Source organism: Malania oleifera, chromosome 7, assembly GCF_029873635.1.
Source record: "Malania oleifera isolate guangnan ecotype guangnan chromosome 7, ASM2987363v1, whole genome shotgun sequence".
Lineage (NCBI taxonomy): Eukaryota > Viridiplantae > Streptophyta > Magnoliopsida > Santalales > Ximeniaceae > Malania > Malania oleifera.
In genome coordinates this window covers 72258448-72285142 of record NC_080423.1, presented here as the reverse complement: position 1 = coordinate 72285142, position 26695 = coordinate 72258448, and the positions used below count along the sequence as shown (strand labels likewise).

The 26695-nt window shown below is 38.5% G+C and overlaps 1 protein-coding gene across 1 annotated transcript in view; it reads right to left on the bottom strand.

Moving 5' to 3' along the window:
• Positions 1–23172, bottom strand: part of LOC131160418 (uncharacterized) — a 39074-nt gene extending 15902 nt beyond the window's left edge. Inside the window, exon 1 of the mRNA XM_058116086.1 lies at positions 22776–23172. Coding sequence (XP_057972069.1) covers positions 22776–23060 — 285 coding nt within the window. The 5' untranslated portion in view covers positions 23061–23172. The remainder of the gene's footprint in view (positions 1–22775) is intronic.
• Positions 23173–26695: the final 3523 nt, after the last annotated feature.

The window sequence follows — 26695 nt, the reverse complement described above, 5'->3', positions numbered from 1 at the left end:
CCAGGGGCCCATGACTGTGCAACAGTATGCGGCCAGGTTTGTGGAGCTATCCCGTTTTGTTCGGCACATGGTCCCAGATGAGCCAAAGAAAGCTCGAATGTTTGAGAGAGGTCTGAGGCAGGGTGTACGCGCCCAGGTGGTGGCGTTATTGATTCAGAGTTTCTCTGAGATAGTGGACAGGGTCATGGCGGTCGAGACTAGTATTCAGGAGGGGAAGAGAGCAGCAAACCAAAAGAAGAAGCCCTTGCCTTTTGGGATTGCTGGATATGAATCACGTACGAATATGAAAGAAAAAATTTTCTTCCCTATGAGTTCGAGTCTCAATAAGAATGCTAGTTCTTACTGTTCATATGTGAATATACCACCCCAATTTGTTATGTATGGATGATGAGATTCCATTGATACAGAGTCAATTCCAATAGACTTATTGGATTGGAGGGTCTAATTGGCGTGCATCCAGTAGGATAAGGGTTTCGGTCTAGCACTAGCCAGAGTTCATGGAAGCGGCCTGGTAATTTTACGAGCCAACGATAGGAGATGGGATCTCGAGCCCCTCAGGGGAATTCTCTGCATTCTACCTGTCCCAGATGCCATAAGAGGCATTGGGGTGAGTGTAGGGCTGGATCAGCTGGCTGTTACCGGGGCAGGACATCAGGCGCGGGACTGTCGCGCGACATTGAATTATGCACCTCCACAGCATTGGTATTGGGGAGGTAACCAGGCACCCCGAGGTGGTCACCAGAAGGGCATCGCCCAAGCACGGGTGGAGATGCGGAGAACACCGACGATGTGGTGACAGGTATGATTTCCATTATGTCAAATAGTGCTATTGTGTTATTTGACTCAGGTGCGACGCACTCATTCGTGTCTTGGAGATTCATTAAACTATGCGGGGTAGAAACACAGTTGTTAGATGCCGAGCTAGGTGTGGTCACGCCGATAGGGTCAATTATTGTATGCAGTAAGGTGATTAGAGACTACCCAGTGGAGATTCAGGGGAGAAGGCTACCTGCTAGTCTAATCGTCTGTGATATGCATAGATTCGACATTATTCTGGAGATAGATTGGCTAGCATCCATCTATGCGAGTATCGACTGCTACAGGAAAAAGGTAGTGTTCAGACCCCCAAGGGAGCATGAATTCAAATTCGTTGGGTCGTGTGTGCGCTCTGCACCACAAATCATTTCAGCGATGTAGGCAAGAAGGTTACTTCTGGAGGGTTGCCAGGGGTACCTAACATATGTAAAAGAAGCACCGAAGGAGGGACCTAAGCTGGAGATTATCCCAGTGATAAGGGAGTTCTTGTATGTGTTTCTTAAGGACTTACCGGGATTGCCTCCTGGTTGCAAGGTGGAGTTTGCTATTGACTTAGCTCCAGGGACGGCACCGATTTTTAAGGCGCTTTACAGAATGGCTCCAGTTGAACTAAAGGAGTTAAAGGAACAGTTACAGGAACTTCTGGACAAAAGTTTTATCAGACCGAACGTACCGCCCTGGGGAGTGCCGATGTTGTTCATAAAGAAGAATGATGGGTCGATGAGGATGTGCATCGACTACAGGGAGATTAATAAAGTGACCGTGAAGAACAAGTACCCGTTACCTCGTATTGACGACCTGTTTGACCAGCTGAAGGGCACACAAGTTTTCTCTAAGATCGATCTACGATTTGGGTATCATCAATTGAAGGTGAAATTGGAGGATGTATTGAGGACTGCTTTCCGAACCCAGTATGGCCATCACGAATTTTTGGTTTTGCCGTTCGGTTTAACGAATGCGCCTGCAGCATTTATGGACCTGATGAACAGGGTGTTCCATGAGTACTAAGATCAGTTCGTGGTGGTATTTATCGATGACATCCTGGTTTATTCGAGGAGTCCTGCAGAGCATGAAGCTCATTTGAAGCTGGTACTTCAGGTACTCAGAGAGAAGAGGTTATTTGCTAAATTTAAGAAATGCAAGTTCTAACTAGAATAAGTTGCATTTCTGGAACATGTAGTGTCCAGGGAAGGGATCTCAGGGGACCCGAGCAAAGTAGAGGCGGTAGTTGATTGGGCGAGACCGAAGAACGTGCATGAGATTAGAAGTTTCTTGGGTCTAGCAGGGTACTATCGCCGGTTCATTGAGGGTTTCTCCAGACTGTCGGGTCCTCTGACGCAGCTTACTAGGAAGAATAGTAAGTTTGAGTGGACTAGGGAGTGCGAGCAGAGTTTCTAGGAATTGAAGCAGCGACTAGTCACAGCCCCAGTGTTGACCATTCCATCAGGGGATGGTGGTTTTGTGATTTACAGTGACGCATCCCAGAAAGGACTCGGGTGTGTCTTGATGCAACAGGGAAAGGTTATCGCGTACGCTTCTCACCAACTCAAGGAGTACGAAAAGAATTATCCGACACACGACTTGGAGTTGGCAGCAGTAATTTATGCGTTATCTAGAGGCACTACCTATACGATGAAAAGTGCAAGATCTTTATTGATCATAAGAGCCTTAAATACTTTTTCACCTAAAAAGAATTGAACATGAGGCAGAGGAGATGGCTTGAGTCGATTAAGGACTACGACTATACCATTAGTTACCACCCAAGAAAGACTAATGTGGTAGCTGATGCTTTAAGTTGTAAGTCGGTGGGTGCGTCAGTTTCAGCGGTTGTTTTACAGCATCGGATCAGGATGGACCTGGAGAGGTTGGGTGTAGAGTTAGTGGACGGGGATCCACAAGCAATCATGGCCAGTTTGATCATTCAGCCAACCTTACAAGAGAAAATTAAAGCCGCTTAAACAAAAGACGCAGAGCTAATGGAAATTGCGTAGAAAGTACAAAGTGAGCAGCAATCAGACTTCAATGTTTCAGAGGATGGAGTTCTCAGATTTCACACCAGATTGTGTGTGCCTAACGATGCAAAGATTAAAAAGACGATTCTGGAGGAGGCTCATCGCTCTCTCTATACTATTCATCCGAGAAGTACGAAGATGCATAAAGATCTACGAGAATCCTTTTGGTGGAGTAACATGAAGAGGGAGATTGTCAGATTTGTGGAACAATGTTTGACATACCAGCAGGTAAAAGCAGAGCACCAGAAGCCAACGGGACCACTTCAACCACTTGACATTCCTAAGTGGAAGTGGGAGCATATCTCAATGGACTGCGCATCGAGATTGCCTTCGGCGGTGCATGGGCAGAATGCTATCTGGGTTTCTGTGGATCGGCTGACGAAGATTGCGCACTTCGTTCCGATCAGAGTCAATTACTCTGTGAATAGGCTGGCAGAGCTTTATGTACAGGAAATTGTACGACTCCATGGCATCTTAGTTTCCATTGTTTCAAATTGAGATCCACGGTTCACTTCTCGGTTCTAGAAGAGTTTGCAGGACGTCTTGAGATCCCAACTCACATTCAGTACTGCATTTCACCCGCAGACAGATGGACAATCCGAGAGGACCATTCAGATTCTAGAGGATATGTTAAGGGCTTGTGTGCTAGATTTTGAAAATAATTGGATTCGATATCTACTGCTCGTAATAACAATAGTTATCAGGCTAGTATCGAGATGGCACCATATGAGGCCTTGTATGGTCGCGGGTGTCGATCCTTGTTGTACTGGAATGAGGTGAGCGAGCGGCAGATTTTGGGACCGAAACTGGCTCAACAGAACTCTGCAAAGGTTGAGCTTATCAGGGAGATGATTAAAGCAGCATAAAGTCGGCAAAAGAGTTATGCGGATACTCGCCGACGGAAGCTAGAGTTCGAGATTGATGATATGATATTTTTTAGGGTTGCTCCGATGAAAGGGGTGACAAGGTTTGGAAAGAAAGGAAAGTTGAGTCCTAAGTACATTGGGTCATTCAAGATCCTGGAAAGGATTGGTCCAGTTGCCTATCGAGTGGCGTTACCCCCAGCTTTGTCTAGAGTTCATAATGTTTTCCACGTATCAGTGCTGAGGAAGTACGTGTCAGATCCTTCGCACGTGATAAGTTATAAGCATTTGGAAATCGGAGATGCTCTGGCATATAAGGAGGTACCAGTTCAGATCCTGGATCGGAAAATACAAGAACTACGTACTAAGGACAAGCCGTTGGTGAAAGTACTGTGGCAAAATCACGCAGTAGAGGAGGCTTCTTGGGAGTCAAAGTTAGAAATACGCCAGAAGTGCTCACAGCTTTTGAGAGAGCTTCAGCATTAGACAGGTAAGTGTTAGTTTTGTTTATAGGTTGTGTAAGGTAGGTGTGTTTAGTAATATTAGTTGTTATGGTTTCCATATATGAATGGTCTTTGGGAGAGTTGATATTGTAATCTTCCAAGACACTATGTGTAACCACGATATTCCTCCGCCATAAGTGTGGGTATTTAATAAACTTGAGACCGAGCCGCTATGTGGGTGGCTACCGACTCTTCGGTAGAGATGGATTGTGAGATAAGGATGTGATTGGTATCAGTTAGCAATATCGAGGACGAAATTTTTATAAGGGGGGGAGATTGTAGAAACCCAAACCCGAAAAATAAAGGAAATAAATAAGAAAAGAAGGAAGGAAAATTTTAGAAGGGCAAACAGCAGGATTTGTCGACGAATTCCCTGTTTTCATCGACAAAGGTCCTTCTATGACTCGTCGACGAAATTTAGGCGTCATCGACGAAGAAATACCAAGAGGAATTTCAGGCATATGGTTCGTCGACGAACCCCCTCTTTCGTTGACGAATGTTCTTCTGCAATTCGTCGACGAAGGCTCCATTTCGTGGACAAATTAAGTCGAGTGAAAGGCCCATAAATAGAATTCTAATTACTTTTTCATTAAGAAAACCTAAATATCTCTCTTTTTTACTCTTTAACCCGCACTCCTCACCTTCTCTCTTTGATTTTTCACCGTTTGTCGCCCAAATCGACAATCGGAAGTTACCACGAGAATCTAGGAGCGTTTCTCTGCAAGTCTAGCGGAGTGAATTTTTGAATTGGATCTTTCCAGGCATCATCCCAAAGTTGAGGTAAGGGTAGAAATAAGCTATTTGTCTACCATTTAACTGTTTAAACGGGGTGTATGAGCTTGGGGATGTTTAATGATTATTATTCTGGGGTAGAGTTGATTAAACTGGGGGAAATATGTTTTCAAGGTTTTGGACTCCGTATCACCATAGGGTGGGCTTTAGAAGCGTTGTAGGAACTCTCTCAGCAAACAGGTAAAGGGATTAAGTTAAGTCAGGATTTTACTAAAGTTGAACCGATTAAACTGCTATATATGTATATTTATGTTTTCAACTGTTATTTTTAAAACCAGTCGTTCAAAATGGACTTTTCAAACCTTGGATATATGATATGGTATTTTAAGTAAAAATGAACGATGAAAAGTTTGGTTTGACGTTATAAACTAAATATACTGTGTTCCTTGGTTGCCTACGGTCTATGTTCAAAATACTGAAATTGTGTGGTAGGTGAATAATAATTGGGGATTATTGCATAACCGAATTTGTGTATGGTTGTGAAAATACTGGAACTGTTTATAAAAAATATAGGGATTTGATATGACGGCCGGGGGCCGAGATTTTATTTAGTGGCAGTGAGCCGAGTGGTATATGACGGTCGGGGGCCGAGATTTTATTTAGTAGTTGTGAGCCGAGTTGTATATGACGGTCGGGGGCCGAGTTTTACAATATGACAAATTTTATATGGAATGAGTTGAATTACAGTTTTTATTACTTAAATTGCATGATATGCTTTAGGAACCCTGCGGACCAGTTGTATTATGAGCACGGTACCGTTGCTAGAGATTCAATAGTTGACCATGTGCGCCCACACTGTTCTGGATATAAGCGTAAGGTGGTTTTAGCCGATTAGCCTATGGAGAGGTGATACCTTCCCTGGAAGTTCGGACTAGGAAGTGGTAAGGCAATCGGACCTGCAACTAGGTTGTGGATGCCTGCAGGTGTATTAGCAGACGTATGATTTGACTTAGTTTGGGTTGATCCCCCAGGGCTAAGTCCAGCCTTCGGACCGCACAACCCGTACCATGGGGGAAGTAAATGGTGTTTAGTGCCAGGGAGTGTCTTTTATGCATATTTATAGATTTATGTAAATGATATTACTTATTTACAGAACTGTTTATACTAGGGAAACGAGACGAGTATTTTCAACTGTGTAAAGTGAGTACAATGTAAAATAGCTATTTTCGGTTAATTGGAGGAAAGAAGTTTTTTGTAAACACTAAATGCATACTGACCACACACTAATATTAACTTAATCTTCCTTACTGAGAGGTGTCTCACCCCAATATACAAATCATCTTTTCAGGATACACCAGGGATCATGCATAGCAGACTAAAGGGGTTGAGTTGGAAGTATAGTGTATGTACGTGGGGTGTATGGATTAAGCTGTTTTTGTTTGTACTGTTTTAATGGGCTGTAATATGGATAATTGGAGACTGCTGTGTATAAAGGTAGTTTAGAACTCTGGTAATGGATTTTGGAGAATGTTTTATTTACTTCCGCTGCAATTATATAATGATTATGCTATCAGGTACACAGATGTCATTAAAGTAGCACCCCGGACCCACATGGCGGGTCGGGGCATTACACTTGTCCTCAAGGCTGAGCAGCAATAAACTTTGGGCATACTTGTATTGTGACAGAAAAATACCATGTGAACCAGTAGTAATTTCTAGACCAAGAAAATATGTAAGAGATCTCAGATCCTTCATGTGAAAAGAGTCCTGTAAATACTACTTTAATTGGGAGATCTGAACCGAATTAGTTCCATGATGATTATGTCGTCAACATACACCAAGAAAATGACAACACCAATCTCAGTTTTGCGAAGAAACAAAGATGCATCATACTTGCTTTTGAGAAAAGCAAATTGGAGTAGGGTAGAAGTAAATTTCTCATACCATGAACGAGGGGCTTGTTTGAGACCACACAAGGAGCGACGCAACTTGCACACTGCCGACGTAGGGGTGGAAAGTAAAACTGCAAAAGGACGCATATAAAAACATCCTCCTTGAGATCCCCATGAAGAAATGCATTCTTCACATCCATTTGGTGCAAACCCCAATTTTGAGAAGCGGCAATAGCCAAAATTGTGCAGATGGTGGTCATTTTGGCCACCGGAGCAAAAGTTTCCTCGTAATTTACTCCATATTCTTGATTATTTCCAAGAGCTACTAAGCGGGCTTTATACCTGTCCAAACTACCGTCAGACTTAACCTTAATAGAATAGACCCACTTACATCCAAGTGGAGTCACACCTACAGGACAATCCACCACATCCCAAGTCTTATTAGCCTCAAGAGCACATAGTTCCTCCTAGATGACCTACTGCCAGCATTTCTCTTTGACTGCCTGTGAGTAACCAGTAGGAATAGCAATAGAAGATAGAGTGGTAGACAGTGTAGAAGTACCTGCCTTACGTGACGAGAATCCATACGGTCAGGAGGACCAGATACTCTAAAGAAGCAGCGCAAAGGAGCATATGGCAAGACAAGAGCAGAAGGGGGCAGCACTGGAGGTCTCCGTTGGTATACCATGCCTGGCCGGAACCTTTCAACATGAGTACTAGGTGCACTAAAAGTGTTATCAAAAGAAGGCAAGAAAGCAACGGAAGACTCCGGTGAGGAATACAAAGGAAAGAACCATTTATTTTCAAAAAAGAGCACATTCCTTGAAACACGAATCCGATTATAGTTTGGATCATAGCATAAATAACCCTTTTGTGTGATACTATATCCCAAGAAGGCACAATGGATGGATTGGGCAGAAAGCTTGTTTTTGTTCGGTGGGGGAAGATGCATAAAGCATACAACAACAACAAAACCAAGCCTTAGTCCCACTAAGTGGGGTCGGCTATATGAATCCTTTTCCGCCAATTTATGCGATCATGAACCATTTCTTTTGATAGATTCAAGGATATTAAATCCTTACTCATTATCTCCTCCCAAGTTATTTTAGATCCACACCTACCCCTTCTACTGCCTCCCCCCCCCCCCAAAAAAAAATAACTAAGTCACTTTTCCTCACAAGTGCACTATGTGGCCTACGTTGCAAGTGTCCATACCATTTGAGTCGTCCCTCCCTTATCTTATCTTCTATAGGAGCTACACCTAACTTACCACGAATATGTTCATTCCTTAATTTATCTTTCAATGTTATACCACTCATCCATCTAAGCATTCTCATCTCGGCAACTTTTACTTTTTGAATATTATGTTTCTTTGTCGCCCAACATTCCGATCCATATAGCATAGCTGGTCTTATAGCTGTCCTATAAAGCTTGCCTTTCAATTTTAAGGGTATTCTACGTCACATAGCACACTTGAAGCACTTCTCCATTTTACCCAACCTGCTTTAACTCTATGCATAAAGCATACACACCCAAAATTGTGAAGATTTGTATAGGTAGGATTGTGATGATAAAGCCTGAAATATGGACACTTGAAATCCAAAACTTGGGAAGGAAGTCTATTTATAAGAAAGGTTGTTGTGGTAAGTGCTCCTACCCAAAATGTAGGAGGAACCTAAGACTCAATGAGCTTGGTCTGGACAACATCTAAAAGATGACGATTCTTTCGTTTAGCTACTCCACTTTGTTGTGGAGCATATGGACAAGAACGTTGAGAGATAATACTTTTAGATTGCAAGAAAGATTGGAACTCATGAGACATATATTCCCCACCTGAGTCGGACCAAAGAATTTTAACAGCAGCTGAAAATTGAGTGTCAACAAGAGCAAAGAACAGTTTGAACATATGAAAAACTTTTGATTTGTGCCGCAAGAAATACACCCATGTATATCTATTGTAATCATCGATAAATGTCACAAAATATTTGTATTGGGCATAAGAAATAATAGGACTAATACCCTAGACATCACTATGAATGATCACAAAACTGTGGGTAGTTCTTCCTTCAGAAGGAAAGGATAAAGTCTTACTTTTGCCAAATTTACAAGTTGCACAATCAAGAAACATAGTGGAAGAAGAATGCTCTTTATTATTCAATAGACCAGATTTCAACAAATAGATAGAACCCTAGAATTAGGATGACCAAGGCGCTTATGCCAGACTTCATTTGACATTCTAGACTTATTACAAAGTAAAGACAGTACAGAGAAAGAAGGTAAGCTTCGTGGAACAGGTAGTTGTAGAGAAAAGAGACGTCCATGCTTAGGTCCCTCCGCTATCAACTGCCCTGACATTCATAGTAGTTAAAACCGCGCCTCAACACAAGGTGCAAAAAGGCGAGGCGACCAGCAAGGCAAGAGGCGCAGTGAAGCGCGATGAGGCGTAGGGGGGCGCCAGGCGATGTGAGGCATGCCTTGAAAATTTTGACCCTGTTAAATGAAGAAATAGCCAAAGGCCAGAGCCCTAGCCCTCATTCGACTCGAACAACAGGAGCCCTAGCCCTCTTCAACCCTTCGAAGTCCCACGACCCTTCACAAGTTCTTCTTGCACATTTCGAACCAACAAGAGCCTTCACGAGCCTTCGAACCAGCAACGTGAGTTCGTCTTCAACATTCAAACCCGCACGACCCTTCGCGAATTCGTCTTCCACATTTCGAACCAGCAGGAGCCTTCGCGACTTTGTTTGATAGCCTTTGAACCAGCAGCGTGAGTTCGTTTTCGACATTTCAAACCAACAGCGAGCTCGTCTTCTTCTTTTCTTCTTTTTTCAGTTCTTCTTCTTCTTCTTTCTGGTGCAGTGCTACTTGCTGCCTACAGCTACTTCTCATAATATTATACGTAATCAAATATGTAGTTTAATGTAAGTTTATAACTAATACATAATACTTCTTTTACTAAATTTAGCTACTGTTTTTTAATTTGTTTGGAAATGCATTATACAAGTCTCAAATCTTAAATGGGTTATTGTGTGTATTAGGCTATTAACTACTAATACAAACTGAGTCATTGCTTGAAATATATGATAGTATGATACATTGTTTTTGCAACTAGGATACCAAGTCTAAAATCTTAAATGGATTCTGGAAGTGGAAACTCTGACTCTACAAAGAAAGATCCAGCATGGAAGTATGCACATTTGGATGATCAGAAAAATAGAAATAATTTGACTTGCAAGTTTTGCGGCAAAGTCACAAGGGGAGGAATATTTTGGGCAAAACAACATATTGTCGAAGGATTTCGAAATGTAAAAGAATGCTCTAAGTGTCCTGCTCATGTACGTGAGGAGATTAAAGAGTATATCTTGAAGAAAGATATAGAAAATAAGGAAAATGAGTTATTGCCTGACTTTGATGATATAGATCATTATGGTGAAGATGAAGAAGATGAAGTTCAAGAAATTGACACTCGTGGCAAAAGAGTGCTTATTGATGGAAGTAGAAGTCAAAGTCAAAGTTCATATCAATCCAACTTGAAGAAACCAAACAGAAGGGGCCTATAGACTTGTTTTTTACTCCTAATCCAAAGAAGGCGGTTCAAGCTAGGAAAGAAGGGAAGATGAAGCAAACATCAATAAAGGAGGCGTGCAAGAAAGAATTAAGAAAAAAGGCAATAGTAGATTTTGCTAGGTGGATGTATGATGCTGAAATACCATTTAATGTTATACGTTTGAGCAGTTTTGCAGTGGCGCTTGAATCAATTGGACGATATGGTCTTGGGATAAAGCCACTTAGCTATCATGAAGTGAGAGTTCCTTTCCTAAAGCAGGAAGTTAGTCGAATGAAAGAGTTGTTGAAGGTTCATAAGGAGGAATGGGCAAAATATGGCAGCTCGATTATGTCTAATGGTTGGAGAGATTCGGTTGCTAATAAAGACATAATAAACTTCTTAGTGAACTCTCCAAGGAGATCAATGTTCATCAAGTCTATTAATGCTTCTAATCTTGTCAAAAATGCAGACAAAATGTACAAATTACTTGATGAGATGGTACAAGAAATTGGAGAATCAAATGTGATTCAAGTAGTAACTGATAATGCTTCAAACTATGTTGCAGCAAGTAAGAACTTATTTCTAGAACTACATTCTATAGTGTACATATTGTTTAATTTAATATTTTAATGGCTTCACTCCTTCATTTTTGAACAGGAAGATTGTTGGAAGCAAAGAGGCCACATTTATATTGGACACCGTATGCTACCCATTGCCTTGATTTAATTTTGGAGGATATTGGGAAGATGCCTTCAATTCAGGCAACTTTGAAAAGGGCAATGTTTTTGAATGGTTATATTTATAACCGTATTGGTGTGGTGAACTTGATGGAGACAGTTCACTGGAGGAAAGGAGTTACTAAGGCCTGCAGTTACAAGATTTGCAACTACCTTCATTACCCTTTGTTCAATCCACCTTCAAAAGAACAACTTGAGGAAGATGTTTACTTCTGAAGATTGGAATATTTCTAAATGGGCAAAGGGGGCAACTGGCAAAAGAGCAACTAGTATTGTTTTGATGTCTACCTTTTGGAGCACCATCATCTATGCTCTTAAGTTGACAGACCCACTTGTCTGTGTACTCTGTTTGGTTGATGTGGAAAAGAAATCTGCGATGGGATACATTTATGAAGTAATGGATAGAGCTAAGGAAGCCATAGCTAAGGCTTGCGGTGAGAGAGAGGATAAATTCAAGAGGTATTTGAAATTATTGATACAAGGTGGGGATGCCAACTCCATCAACCATTGCATGCAGCTGCACACTACTTGAACCCGGAATTTTTCTATTCAAACCCCAACATTTTGCAAAATGAAGAAATTATGGCGGGTTTGTACAAATGTATTGCAAAGTAGTAGCCAACCCTTGAAATGCAAGATAAAGTTGTACGAGAGTTGGAAAAATACAATAGCATTGGTGGCGTCTATGGAATTCCTTTGGCAGTGAGACAAAGGAAGATACAAGCACCGGGTAAAGTGGCATTTTTACTACCTCTTTCTTTTTAAAATTATTTTTGCTATTTACCTAGTAGGTATTCATTTAAAATTTGGTTTATAACAGCTCAATGGTGGATGTTATTTGGATCATCAACTCCAAACTTGCAAACGTTTGCTGTGAAAATTCTTAGCCTCACGTGTAGTGCTACCGGCTGCAAAAGAAATTGGAGCATATTCCAACATGTAAGTCATTAGTATATCGTGGATTAATTATTAAAGAACATGAACTACCAGTATACTGCTTTTTAGAATCATTATTTACCATATTACTTTAAACCTTTTGCAGCTTCATCGCAAAAGGAGAAATAGGCTATCCCAGCAACGCTTGAATGATTTGGTATTTGTGAAATATAATCGAACTCTGAGGCGTCGATACGACAAGCGTGACACCATTGATCCCATCCTCCTAAAGGACATTTATGATAGTAATGAGTGGTTGATTGGTAGGATGGATGGCGATTCCGATGAGGATGATGAATTTGTGTTTGAAGATGATATTTTGACTTGGAATTATGTTGCTAGAGCTACTGGACTAAATAACCCCCTGCATCACACTAGATCAAGAATACGTGCAAATATGTCATCATCGTCTAGAGGAAGAGCTTCATCTAGCAGTGCAGCCAGTGCTAGGGCCGAACCACAATATTGGAACTTGTAGATGAGGATGAAATCCAAGTGGATAGTGCAAAGGAAACAGAAGAGGAAAAAGATGTTGGAGAAAACAATTTTGATGATGAAGAGGAAGATGATGATATCTTGGTAGAATTAGTTGATGATGAGTGATGAGTGATGATTGAGGAGGATTTTTAGATTTTAGACTTTGAAATCTATTATTGTACTCTTTTATTTTGATGTTGAACTATGTTGAATTGTTGATGCTTTTGGCCTTGGCAATTTCATTAAATTTCCAATTTTGCTATTGAATGTTTTGGCATTTTAAATTCTAATATTACTAGATATTCATATTTTCATATATCAATTACCCCAAATAGGCATTTTACAGCATTTTAATAGTTGTGCGCCTCACCTTCGTGAGGCGCGCGCCTCGGCTTCAAATATCCTTTGCACCTCGACTCGCCTCGCACCTTTGACTACTATGCCGACATCTGATCCTGCACAACACAACCACCATGAGTAAAATGTACATCATAATTTTGGTCCACAAGCTGGCCAACATAAACAAAATTCACAGAGAGATTAGGTAATACAAGGACATCCTTAAAGGAAGAAGATACATCACCAACTGCCACAATGGGTAGAGCACTACCATTGGTTGTTTGAATATGTGAAGTGCCACAATATTCTCTGACATTACTTAAACCATGGAGAGAATTAGTCATTTGGTCAGAAGCACCCAAGTCAAAGATCCAAGAGGGAGATGAAGAACCAGTACCTTGAAGACCCAATGCTGAAAATGCACTCACAATCATTTCTTGCACCGTTTCTCAAGTTAGAAAAGGTGTTGGAGGCTGTAAAGCAACAGCAGAGGTTGCAGTAGCTGGCTGTAAGTCACCAATAACAACAGCATGATAGACCTTGTTGGAGCGTGAAGGACGAATAGTACGGTCCTTAATAATGTGCCCTGGCTGCTTGCAGTAATTACAAAATTTCTTAGGACAGTTGGGGGCAATACGGCCATATTTCTTGCAACTATAGCACTGTGTGGTGCTCATGTCACGACCCTTCCTCTTGCCATGAGCAGCATAGGCAACTGAGACAGTATTAGAAGCAACACGAAACTGCTCCATAATATTTTGAGTATTGAGGTGTTGCTCCTCACGCAAGAGTTCTCCAAAACAGGCCTCCAAAGTTGGAACAGGATCTCTATTCACTAGAGAGGCACGAATAGATTCAAAGTCAAGCCTCAATTTCATTAGAAATTGGTCTCTTTGGCTGGTTTTATGTACGTGTTGTACTATCACCAATCCTGCCTCCAATCCTTTTGCAGAGACCGTGGGTGTAACAAGGTCGGAATAATCATTCCACAAAATCAGAAAACCAGAGTAGTAGTCTTGAACTGATAGATCCCCTTGAGTATAGTTAGCAATGGCCAACTCAAGCTGGAAGCGCCTAGCATTGTTGTTTGGTTATAGACTTGCTTGAGATAATTCCACATAGCCTTTGCAGACCTATAAGGACGCAGAGAAAGAATCAGGTGTAGCTCCATAGAACCAAGAATCCAGGACATGATTTGATTATATTTGGCATCCCAAGTTAACTTGTCAGCCACAGACCTTTCCGCATCCCCTTTGCTGCTGCCATCTATATGTCACCACAACTCTTAACCCTTGAGAAAGGTCTCCAATTGATTGCCTTGTCAGCCACAGACCTTTCCGCATCCCCTTTGCTGCTGCCATCTATATGTCACCACAACTCTTAACCCTTGAGAAAGGTCTCCAATTGAAACCCCCAAGCAGCAAAATTTTTGCCAGTGAATCTAACACAAACATTATCTGACTTCTCCATGAGTACCAAGGCTATGGCTAAGAAAACCAGGACTGAGATTTCTTAGAGAATGGCTCTGATACCATAACAGAATGCTTTGAATTGTCCTCTCTTTTGAGAAGGTCTTTCATTATATAGGCAAGACTGTCAACTATAAAAGGAAACTTAAATCTGTACATACTAATTACACAGAGTGATCTTAGGAAGCTATATATGGTAAGCCAGCTCATTTACATAGAGTGATCTTAGGAAGTTATACATGGTAAGCTAAATCTCCTCTCCTATTTATGAAAATATATTCAGCCTAGATTAATAGCTATTAACAAGGCACAATTTATGGCCTTCTATTGATAGTTTGTGGAATAGTCCAGTCAGTCATCACTTGTATTATGGAAGGGTCAATTGAAACATTTTCTTCGGAAACAATAACCCCAAGGCATTCCACATGTGGTCGAGCAAAACTGTATTTAGATTTCTTCACAGTGTTCTTGTTTAGTGCTCGATAATCAACACACATCTGCCAAGAGTCATCCTTCTCCTTCACCAATAAGATAGGAGAAGAATATGGACTAGCACTTCATTAAATTATGCCCACATCTAACATTTCACTATCTTTTCTATTTCTACTTTTTGAAAATAATGATAATGTTAAGGACAAATAGTAGTAGGGACACTACTAGGCCATAGGGAAATACCGTGATCATGTGTTCACTGAGGTGGCACTCCCTATGGCTCTACAAATAGGTTAGACAATTTTGGGGGAAAAAAAAAAGACTAGCCCTTCATCCTGGCTAGATTGATGTTGTAGCTCTGGTGCTCAAAGTTGTACCAAGCAACCATATCGCTCATTTTTAAGTAGATTCTCCATACGATGGCTTGAAAGTGTAGTGACATTACCACAACGTTTGCCTTTAAGATTCACGACAAACTTTATAACTAGTTTAAAGAATTTATAAGCAATATCACCTGAAGTCCTTAACCATTCAATACCCAAACCCACTTCATAGTCTTCTAGTGGCAACAAAAAGAAATCAACGTACAAGTCATGGTTTTGCATAGTAAGTTTAACCTTCGAACACTTGCTCTGACATGTCAAGGTCCTTCCATCTGCAACCTTCAAATCAAACTTTTCACATTGCTCCATAGGATAGGCTAGTCGTTTAGCAATTTTAGTGTCCATGAAATTATTAGTGCTTCCAATATCAATTAAGATAGTAACAGGTTGAAGTTTTAGCAAGCGACTAATTTTCATGGTCTAAGGATTAGCATAACCAACTAAAGCATAAACTGAAGAAGTGATAGATTTATAATTATCAACAGATTCCATTCTTTTCTAATTTGAATAAGGGGGGAGATCCTTAACCTCTTCTGGCTTCTGCACTAGTTCAATCATCAGCAATCATCCCTTTTTGCAATAGTGCCCTCTATGCCACTTTTCATCACAATGGTAGCACAAACCTTTTGTCATTCTCTCTTTAAGTTCCTCCTGAATCAATCGTTTGGCAAGAGGATTGCAAGGAGCAGGTGGTGTGATAGTGCTGCAGACATTTTGCTTGCTAATGGTCTTATTGGAGCAACGTCGTTCTTCTCCCAAATTCTCTTCTTCTAACCGTGCAAAGGAAATTGCAATAGTCATAGTTCATGGCCAATGTACTTTGACCTCCCGCCAAACGTCAGGTGGGAGACCTTTAATAAAAGTACCAACAAGTTGGATTTCATTCCAACCTCTAGTCTTGTTTGATAGTTGCTCAAATGGTGTCAGGTACTTTAAGACAGTGCTAGTTTGGCGTATTTTAGCAAGCTCTCCTTTGATATTCTCATATCTAGTGGGCCCAAATCGAACAATTCCAAAAAAAAATTATGCCATGAATGAATTCCATAAAGGGCTTCAAACCAGTCATACTATTGAATAGCATCCCTATCTAATAGAAGCAATCTCAACTGTAGATGTTTGGAGTGCAGTGAAAGCAAAAGTATTTTTCAACCCTAGAAACCTAACCGGTAAGGTCATCACTGTCCCACCAAAGAAATTCCACCTTCATACAAGAAGGATCACAATCACGCTCTCCTTGGTAACCTCCTTCGTGCATGTACGGTTGCTCCCTATGATGAACTGATATAGAGACATGATCTTCTCTCTCTTTGTGGGAAGAGGTAATGAGTAGTTTAGAGAGCAATGCCTAGATCTCTTCAAATTGAGACTTAAACATACTGCTAAGTTCAGCCTTTAGCCTAGCTTCCATATGGGATGCTGAATTTTCTGAGGCCATTGCGTATAAGTGAAGATCAAGAATTCCAAAATCTTGCTTTTGTTGGCAAGTTAACATCATCCTCAAGAACTTCGGCTTTGATACTAAATGATAAGACCTTAGGATTTTATCAAGGAGAAATTGGAGATATTTTAGGAAGGGTAAATAGTAAAATAGGGTTTGATCACTTCGAGAAGATCTGCCTCCAAATTAGCCAAAGGCAATGAATTATGTTATTGCTTGGATGAAAATATTAGGAACGTAAAATATCCCAATCCAAGTCCTTAATGGACTCAATCCCAATTGATTTGGGAATCCTAACACAGTAAATAAAAATTCCAACATTAAATAATCCTAACATTAAATAGATTTCATTGGGAATCATAATAGATTAATTAGAAAATCCCAATTGATTTGGGAATCCTAACATATTCAAAGGAATAAGAAGAGGGGGTTTGTCTTTAAACTAGATTTTGACAAAGCCTACAATAGAGTGAGTTGTAGCTTCTTGTGTAAAGTCTTTGCAAAAAAGGGTTTTAGTAAGCGGCGGCATCATTGAATTAGGGGTTGTTTGTATTATGGGTGCTTCTCAATCATTGTGAATGGAGAACCTACATCCTAGTTTAGTGCTTCGAGAGGCATTAGACAAGGAGACCCTTTATCCCCTTTTTTTTTATTTGTCCTTGTAGCAAGCGTTTTGAGTAGGATGCTGGATAAGGCGATGGAGAGGGAGTTGATTAGAGGATTAGAACTAGGATGATATGGAGTGATGGTTTCTCACCACCAGTATGCTAACAATACCATTTTCTTCCTAAATGATCACAACTTTTCTTTTAGGAAAATCTTGGGTATTCTCCACATTTTTAAGAGGGTGTCTGGGCTTAAAATTAATATGGGAAGAGCGGTTTAGCAGCTTTGAATGTGCCTGTTGAGCATGTTAGGCAGTGGGCTATTGAAGCCTTTGACATAACTAGGGGTTTGGGGAGTAAACCTAGAACCGCATATTTTTGGAACTCAATAATGGAAGAGTGACAAAGAGATTAGATGGTTGGAAGGGACCTTTCTCTCTTAGGGGAAGAATAACCTTGATCTAGGCTTGTCTTTCTAGCATTCTATTATACTTCCTATTTTTTTTTAAGATTCCAATGGAGCTTGCTAGCAAGCTTGAGAAAATTAAGAGAGACTTTTTGTGCTATGGTGGAGGGAGTCAATAGGAGCCATATAGTAAGATGGGATGAGGTTTGTAAGTCGAAAAACGACGAAGGTTTGGGTCTTGGTAAGTTGATGTCTAAAAACACTGCCCTTTTAGCTAAATAGTTATGGCACTTCCCTCTAGAAGAATTGTCCCTTTGGCATAAAGTGACTAGAAGTTAGTTTGGGTTGGATAAGAATGGGTGGGATACCGATGTTAATTTAAAATATTCTTTGGAGAGTCCATTTAGGTCCATTTCTCTTAATTATTCTTCTTTCACCCCTCAGACTAAATTTGAGGTGGGGAGGGGTTCTCGTATCTGTTTTTTGGAAAGACCCTTGGCTGGGAAATGCTTCCTTTTCCACTTCTTTCTCGAGTCTTTTTCTTTTGAGTTTTGAGCAAGATAGAGCATATCTTTCTTTGTTGGCAATTTGAGCAGCCCTTTGGTTTCCTAAAGCCTCCATTTTAGGAGGCCTCTTAATGATAGAGAGATGGTGGAGTTGTCATCTTTGTTATCTTTATTGAGTGGGAGTAACCTTTCTTTAGAGAGGGATGTTCGTTCTTGGTCTTTGGATCAATCAGAAGTGTACTGTTGCAAATATTTTTTTAGAATTCTTGATCCTTTCCAACTCTTCATTTTCACATCCTACAATTTGGAAGTTCAAGGCTCCACCAAAAATTAAGGCTTCACTTGGTTGGTTGTACTTAATAAGATAAATACAACTTGCTGCAAATTAGGAGACCTTTCAAGGCTCTCTCGTAATGTATGCGTACTCCGTTACAAAAACTCTAATATAGCTTCTCATCTTCATTTGCATTGTGAATTCGCTATTTCACTTGGAAGATTTGGAATAAGCTTTTTGGTATTATGGGAGAGATTAGGTATGTCCTTCAACAGAAGACTTGTTAGCCATTTTTTTTGCAGGCTTTGGTACAAGGAAGGATAATGGAAGTGTGGTATTTTTGCAAGCTTTATGGGGAATATAGATGGAGTGTAATGCTCAGACTTTTCTAGAAAAAAAAAATTTAATTAAATTGGGAGCTGGTTTGAGACAAAAATTCAATATTTGTCCTCACTGTGGTGTGTCGAATATAGATTTTTCAAAGGGTCTAGCTTTCAAGAGTTACAAAGAGATTGGAGGAACATGCTAGCTTGTTGATATCTTTTCTCTCTTCACTCTTGGTTATTTTTAATGGTTTACTTCTAGTTTGTCCCGGTTTTTTCTTGGGAGATGTCTCATTCTCTCTCTTGTAAATTATTTATCTATTAATGAAATTTTCTTTTGTTATCAAAATATATATATTTCTAAAATTCAAACAAATTAAAAAATTGATTAAACAAATGCTCATTTTTGTCTTTGAATCAGATAACAATTAAAAATATAATTAAAATAATAAAAATATAAAAAGAAGATAAATTTAAAAATTTTATAATAAAATAGAAATTTTTACAATTATTTTACTAAATCATCATATTTCAAAACTCATTATTTAGTGCTCTACAAGAACAATCTTATTGTATGTGAGAATTGAAAATCCTTCATTGTGTTTTTCCAAATTTTTAGAAATTTTATGGATATATATATTTTTTTATGTTAATTCACATGGTCATTTTGTTTCAATTTTAATGAAAATCATGTATTAATAAATTATTTAATCCAAAAAATTTAATTATAAATATTAAATAATTTTAGCAGCAGGTTGCCAAAACAACTAAAAACCATAATCTGGTTTTCAGTTTTTTCAAAAATAGCTAAAAACTGACAACAAAAATAAAAACAAAGAATGTTAACAAACTCGCTGCATGAATCTATTTCTTCACTGTATATAAACGAAACAGAAAACAGAAATGATACAAACAAGCCCTTAAGTTTTTATCAAAAACCAAAATGGGTCAGTCAGCCCTCACCTGGAGGATATCAAAGTGGGCATCAATCCATGCAAAGTGTTCATGAAAAGAATTACATTACGGGAGTACTTATTTCAAGTCCTAATGAATCCTTATGCATGGAACTTCAGGCTTATATTAATGATGCCTATAATTTCAATGCACACATTTCCGACCTTGTCATGGATGGAAAATCCAAGACTAATGCCTCATAACAAGACATGAATGCTGAATGTGTGGAACAAAACCCCCTTTTCAAAAATAAGTTCTAGAATTGTGTCTAGAAAAAGGAGCTACTAATGCTCCCAAGAGAGACCACCATTTAGTAACACCAAGTTGTCACATAAATTTTATTAATAGTTTAGACATGCGATTAGCCGATAACGCATTCAAAAAAAAATCCAATTTTAACCCGTTCCCTCCATAATTGATAGAACACTTTAAGTTTTCTAACTCTTGCTTTCCTTTTTTGCCTTTTCTTTCCACAATCTAACATGACTTCCTAACCTCGAGGAGCTGACAACCACAATCTCTTAAGTCTTATCCAAAAGTTATTGATCACCAATATCCTTCTCGCTAACCACCTTAACTGGAGAGGCAGGCGTAGCAAGATATGATCTACTTTAATCTTAGCCATCATGTCCTCCACATGACCATTATCTGTCTTTTTAGTATATACTCCTCACTCTCAAATATAGGACTGGTTCCAACCCCACTGCAGGGGGTCTCAGACAACATGAGAGTGACCTGCAGATTTTGAAGATCCAAGGTATAATCATACTATGATAAGTCATCCACTAATAAAGGACCACCACAGGAAAATTCACTAATAAATTCACTCCCCTCATTGTATTCATCACCTCATTTATTACAAAATTCAAACCATCCACACAGCTCTTTTCTCGCTAACCACTCTTTTTTTTTTAAATGGCTACAAGATAAGAACAGCCATCATTATTCCTTTTTCTGAACATTATTAGTATAACTTTTGAATTAAGGCATTATCGTTAGAAAATTTTTCACATTTCAAAATCCAATTTCATTCTCCTTGAACAATTATCACCCATACCAATTGCACCCTTTTTCCACTTGCAATTATCCGCTACAGCTTGCACATCTTCTCCAATCGGAAATAACAACCTCCTTCCAGACGCAACATTGTCCCTACAAACCTGAGCCATCAACTCATTTTCTGTACAAAATTGTCACAATGAGCAATCGAACTTCCATCCAGAACTTGTACAGCCATTTCCATTGAGCCCACCTAGCATAAAGCCATAAACATGAAACCATTTCCACTTGCAGCCTGCTTCATGAATCTAATCAACGCCCAATGATCACCCTTCCAATTCTAAAGCATTTAAATTTAAAACATCTTCCAACCAACCAGAAACTGAAGACAATCCATTAGTAAACCACTTTACTGCTGCCAAAGAAACCCTCACTCAAAGACTATGAATTGAATTTGGTGACTGGTCAAGCAGAACAACAAAATCCCCTTCCCCCTACTTCATCTCAAAATCTTTCCCTTTGATCCCTTTGATCTGCATTCAGTACCTGAAAACCCTTTCTGTCATAGCACGCAACAACCATGGCAGTATCAATCAGTGAAACAAAATTGCTAGAATGGAGAAGAGAAAGTAAGTTTCGCAGTCAATTTTTCCCCACAATAAAGATTTTCAACAGTCTTCAAAATTAACATATCAATGGCTTAACCTACCATCACTATGAAAACTGAACTAATAATGTAGTTTGATTCGCAAAAAATTTATAAAAAAAAAAATGCATTAGTAGTTTGCCCTAAAAAAATACAATCCTATCAATCCATAAATATATGGTCTGTACTAGTATGTCAGGGATGAAATGTGACATCATATGGTGGCTTTCAACTATTTGTTCCTCTCCATGAAATATTAACCGCAGGAACCACTCTCACATGGTAATACTTCAAGCAATTTTCAGCCCATCAGTAATAACAATTATGAAAAGGCACCAATCCTTAGCATTCTTACATTACCATTTGGATGGAAGAAACATGAGTGTAAAAAGAAGATGATGCAGCATTGGGTCATGAAAGCTGCCTTTCATCTGGTGGAACACAGAAACAGCAATACAAAAAGAGTATAAAGCCAATGAATGCTAGAAAATTGAAGGGAGCATAAAAAGAGATTAGTCTTTAGGGTTTGTGACCATGAGGCAGAGCTCATTTTCCAATATTTTATTACTAAATTCTGAGAAAAAACTGAAAGTACAGCCTCTAGGACAGGGTTTGTACCTAGTTATAGAAAACCTTAAAACCCAACCCTTAATACCAACCCATAGTTTGGGCGCACAATATAACATATTTCGAACTTGCAAATTACAATAAACTAAAAGGAAAAGTGTGCCACAGCACTGCACTTGGTTTGCTATTTTTTGTGTTTTTTTGGACCAAAAGAAATGCTAGAACCTTCAGCTCCGTTTGGGAACCTCGATAAAATCATAGAAAGGAAAGGAAAGGGAAACCTAAAGGATTCAAGTTTGGTTATCAAAGAAAATGAAAAAAATAATTATATAGCAAATTAAGGAACAAAATTTTGATTTTTCAAAGCACTAACATTTGATTTTTTTTTTTAAAAAAAATTAATCATAATAGAACAAATTTTTATTTTTGATAGTATTTGATATAGAAGAAAATACAGTGGAAAGTAAATTTCTTCTTATTTTCCTTTCCTTCTCTTTCCTCAAATAAAATTTATCATCCAAACGGAGTCTCAATGACTAAGCCATGCCTTCCTACTTATGATGAGAGTGATCTTTTTGCTTCTCTTTGGGCTTTGGCTTCTAGAGTTATAGAGCGTTTAGTTATGGTTCTTTCAACAGATTTGCAAAGGGATTGGGTTAGTTCTTTTGCAATTGTTTTATTTTTAGATGTTGGAGGACATCTTGTTCTCAAGCATCTATATGATTTCAATGCGCATTCTAGCTTTAAAAGTTCTTTGTGGATGAAATTCCCACCACACACCCCCCCCCCCCCAACCCCAAAAAAAAAAAAAAACCTCTTAAAGTGCTAAGCAGAAAAAGAGTAATGAACCCGCGTCCGCAAGCAGGGCATTTGCCCAACGCATTGCACAAGAGAGAAAAATCAAAATGGCAAAACGCACCTGGACGTCAGATGGGTCATGAAAGATTTCTTCAGGGGTGGCGAAGGCGGGGCCTTTGTCTAGCTTGCAGCAGGCTCCGCAGCCCTCCACGCACTTCCACACCTGTTCCTTCCCTCGGCCGCTGAAGCCGAGGGCCGCCGCTTCGCAGCTCCCGCTGTCTTTTACTTGCGTCTGAGGCTGTACTCTTGGTCGCCGGGAAGGAGTAGCCGCCCGGACCGCGCTGAAAGAGTGCAGGGCAATGGCTCGGGACATTTGGAAGTGGGAAGGAGACGTTACTGGCAGCATTTGGATTTGCGTCGTGAGAATAAGTTACTGACGAGTGACGGGTCTCTCCGGAGATGACCAAAGACAGGTAATGCTGAATACTTAAACCACGCTGTGTTGGTCTGTTTTCTTTGTGTTCTATTGTACGGCAGAATAATCGTCTGAAGTACTATCAATTTTGTTTTATTAGTTTCATAATTTCTCTTTAAAAAAAAAAAATTTGACATAGTTGAAATCCAAACTAATTTTATTAAGTTAAAATTTTTCTAATACATAATCAATGTTGAATTAAAGGGTAGATATCAAATGTAACAATGTTGGGTCCAATTTAGATGAGATATTATCAATTTTACCTCATTGACTTTACATATTTGTCATATAAAAGATGTCTAATATAATTGAGTCTTAATTAATTTTATAAATTAAAAATTTTCCTAATACATATCTAACGTGGAATTGTGAGTACTAAAAAAAATGAGATAGCTGTCCAACTCTGATCTCATAATTGTTTAGTTTCAGTAACACAAATATAGCACACTTGAATGCTAATTCATATGCCTTTTGGTCATTTGAACCTTTTCAATTTCAAATATTACAAAATTTAAATTATCATATAAACAAATATATATATATATATATATATATATATATATATTACATAATGTTTGGTTGGAGCTTTCTTCATTGTATAATTTAATTTGCATATAGCTGTTTTTGTTGTGTTCTTGTATCCATGGCATGCTAATATAATTTCAGTTCGTAGACCTCAAGAAAAACCATTGAAAGATATGGTCGAATGTTAGCAATTTGCTTAATATGTTGTATAATTTTATTAGAAATATGAGAATTAGGGGTGAGCAAACGGTTGGTTCAACCAAATTTGGTTAATTAACCGAATTAATCGAAATTTTCGGTTAATGAGAACTGTTAATTGAAACGACCGAATAGAGGGGTCTCACCAAATCGAACCCGACCGAATTACCTTTTCGAGTAATTCAGTTAACCGAATTTAACCGAATTAATTTGAAATTAATTAATAAAAACATAATATAATTATAGATTTTTTTACCAAAAAATTTTTAACATATTAACAAATTAACATATTAATAAATTAACATATTATCAAATAAGCATATACTAATTAACATATTAACAAATTAACATATAGTAATTTATATTTAAATTTCAATTAATTATCAAATCGGTTATTTCGGTTAACCGAATTAACATTCCTCTTAACCGAACCGATTAACCAATTAACCAAACTTTGTAAAACCATAACCGAACCGACCGATCTTGTGTTCTTAACCGAATCGAATCGACCAATTTCGGTTTCCCCAAATTATGCTCACCCCTAATGACAATGAAGGATAGAATTTAATTAGTTATTTTGCCCAAAAAAATTGAACCCACTATGATGCATGCAATGTATTTGATAAAATGCTCATGAGAATTAGATATGAACTTTTTTACCGTTTTTATTTTTCCTCCTAGGTTAAATCGGATGCAATGAAGCATTACCTTCTTTTTCCATTCATTTGTTTTTCTCAACTGAGATATGCACAATTGCAATTTAAATATATTGTATGAATAGGGAATAATCCGTTTAAAAAAATCTAAATTTATTAGTAATAAAACTATGAACTACGTAAAAAAAAAAGAAGGGTATATAGAAGTTGCTGAAAATTTGAGAGCCACATGCACTAAGCTTTCTTTACCATTTTTAGAACCTATTTTTTAATGAATAATTTAGTGTTGATAATAGTGCTGATAAAACTTAATCAATCTGGCATGCATTGTGAACATGGAAGTGTAGTTGTATTTTAGGTTTAAATGTCATTTGTTGTTTGCAACGTTACATAATGTCTGGTTGGAGTTTTTTCTGTTATATAATTTAATTTGCATATAGGTGCTTTTGTTCTGTACTTGGATCTATGGCATGCTGATATAATTTCAGTTCCTAGACCTTAAGAAAAGCCATGGAAAGATATAGTTCGATGATAGCAATTTACTTAATGTGTAATCTTACTAGGAATTTAAGAATGAAGGACAGAATTTTTAATTAGTTATTTTGCCAACGAAAAATGAACCCTCAATATCTATGTATTATCTAGGTTTGGGATCATAGATATTATAAACCACATTAGGTACTATTGTAAATTACTTTCTTTTTTGGGGAGTTACTCTAAACCACATTAAAAAGCACATTGAGTTTTAAACACCCATTGTTATTTTGTTTTCTGTAGGGGACAATTTGTTTCGATATTGCTTATTGAGTGAATGTAAGAAAATGGAAAGAAACATAAATTTTGAACTTAAAATTTTTCGTGTGTGGGACCCAAAAATCAAATAAATGTCTGTTAGACGTCATAGCCCAAGAGTATATACTTGTGCCCCGCAGCGGATATACAATGAAGAGTTAGAGGGCGGGCGATTGACTCTTTTTGCATATTAAAAAATTCTCTCTACAAAACAATAGTCTTGGCAAGATGACAGACAATTATATCACAAAATACGAAATATAAATCATGCACAAAACGATAAAATAAAGAGTAGGGAGAGAAAATCAAAACCAGGTTTTTTACGTGATTCGGCTCCAAGCTACGTCCACGCCTTAACATCAAGTCAAGGATTTCACAATCCACTATCAACGCTCCTTCCCAGGCAGATCAAGCCTTACAACTTGGGTACACAACCCTACACTTGGGAACAAATCTCTACTTACTCACAAAGAGCCTTTACCAAGCGGTTCACCAAGAACCCTCACAATGGTTCTCAAAAAACCTTACACAAAGTAGATGATTACAATGAGAATGCTCATTAAATGAGCAAATATCAAATACAAAGCAAACCTCACACTTCTCTCTCAAGAATTGTATCAAATAAGATTGGAGAACAAGAGAGATGAGCACTTGTGAATATGAACTAAGATGCAATGTGTTAGGTTTTGGAATCAAGGATATTTTTCACTATAAGCTTGTATAAATCATCAAACCATTGTTAAACAAGTCTAAGGACTTGTATTTATAGGCAAAGTGAGCTACTAGCCGTTTTATGGTCGTTGGGCATTTAAAACAATAAAAAAAAAACTATGCAAAGTAGTTGTTTATAGTCGTTAGGGTGGAAATCCTGACGCAAACTGTCGACGATTTTCCTGAAACTGTCAAAGTCATCAACATGTGTTGACCTTATAGGTCATATCCCATTTTGATTATGACAAATACTCAGATATTTAATGGTTAATGAGTTTGTGTGTAGGACCGATCGGAAGTATCATATGGTGCACATTAGCCTAAAGAAGACAAAGACCCTAAAGATCTTTTTGTATTATAATTTATTATTATTCAATTTGGGTCTGTAATAGTAATTAGGGAAAATGGTCTGTAATAATAATTAATGTCTTACTTGCATGGTAGGATGGATAAGCTCAAGACCATAGATGGATGTGTGAATGGTTATTTGAATAGGATGTTTGCATGCTTAAAAGGAACCAAAATGCACTTAAGTTGCATGTTCGATCGACCGTACTACTCAAGTACAAATTCTCTCGGTCAACCAAATCGGTGTCATGTCAACAGTTTGACCATGGCTCGGTTGACCGAACTTCCCAGTTCATTACCTATCGATCGACCGAATCTTAGCGGAGTCAACTGATT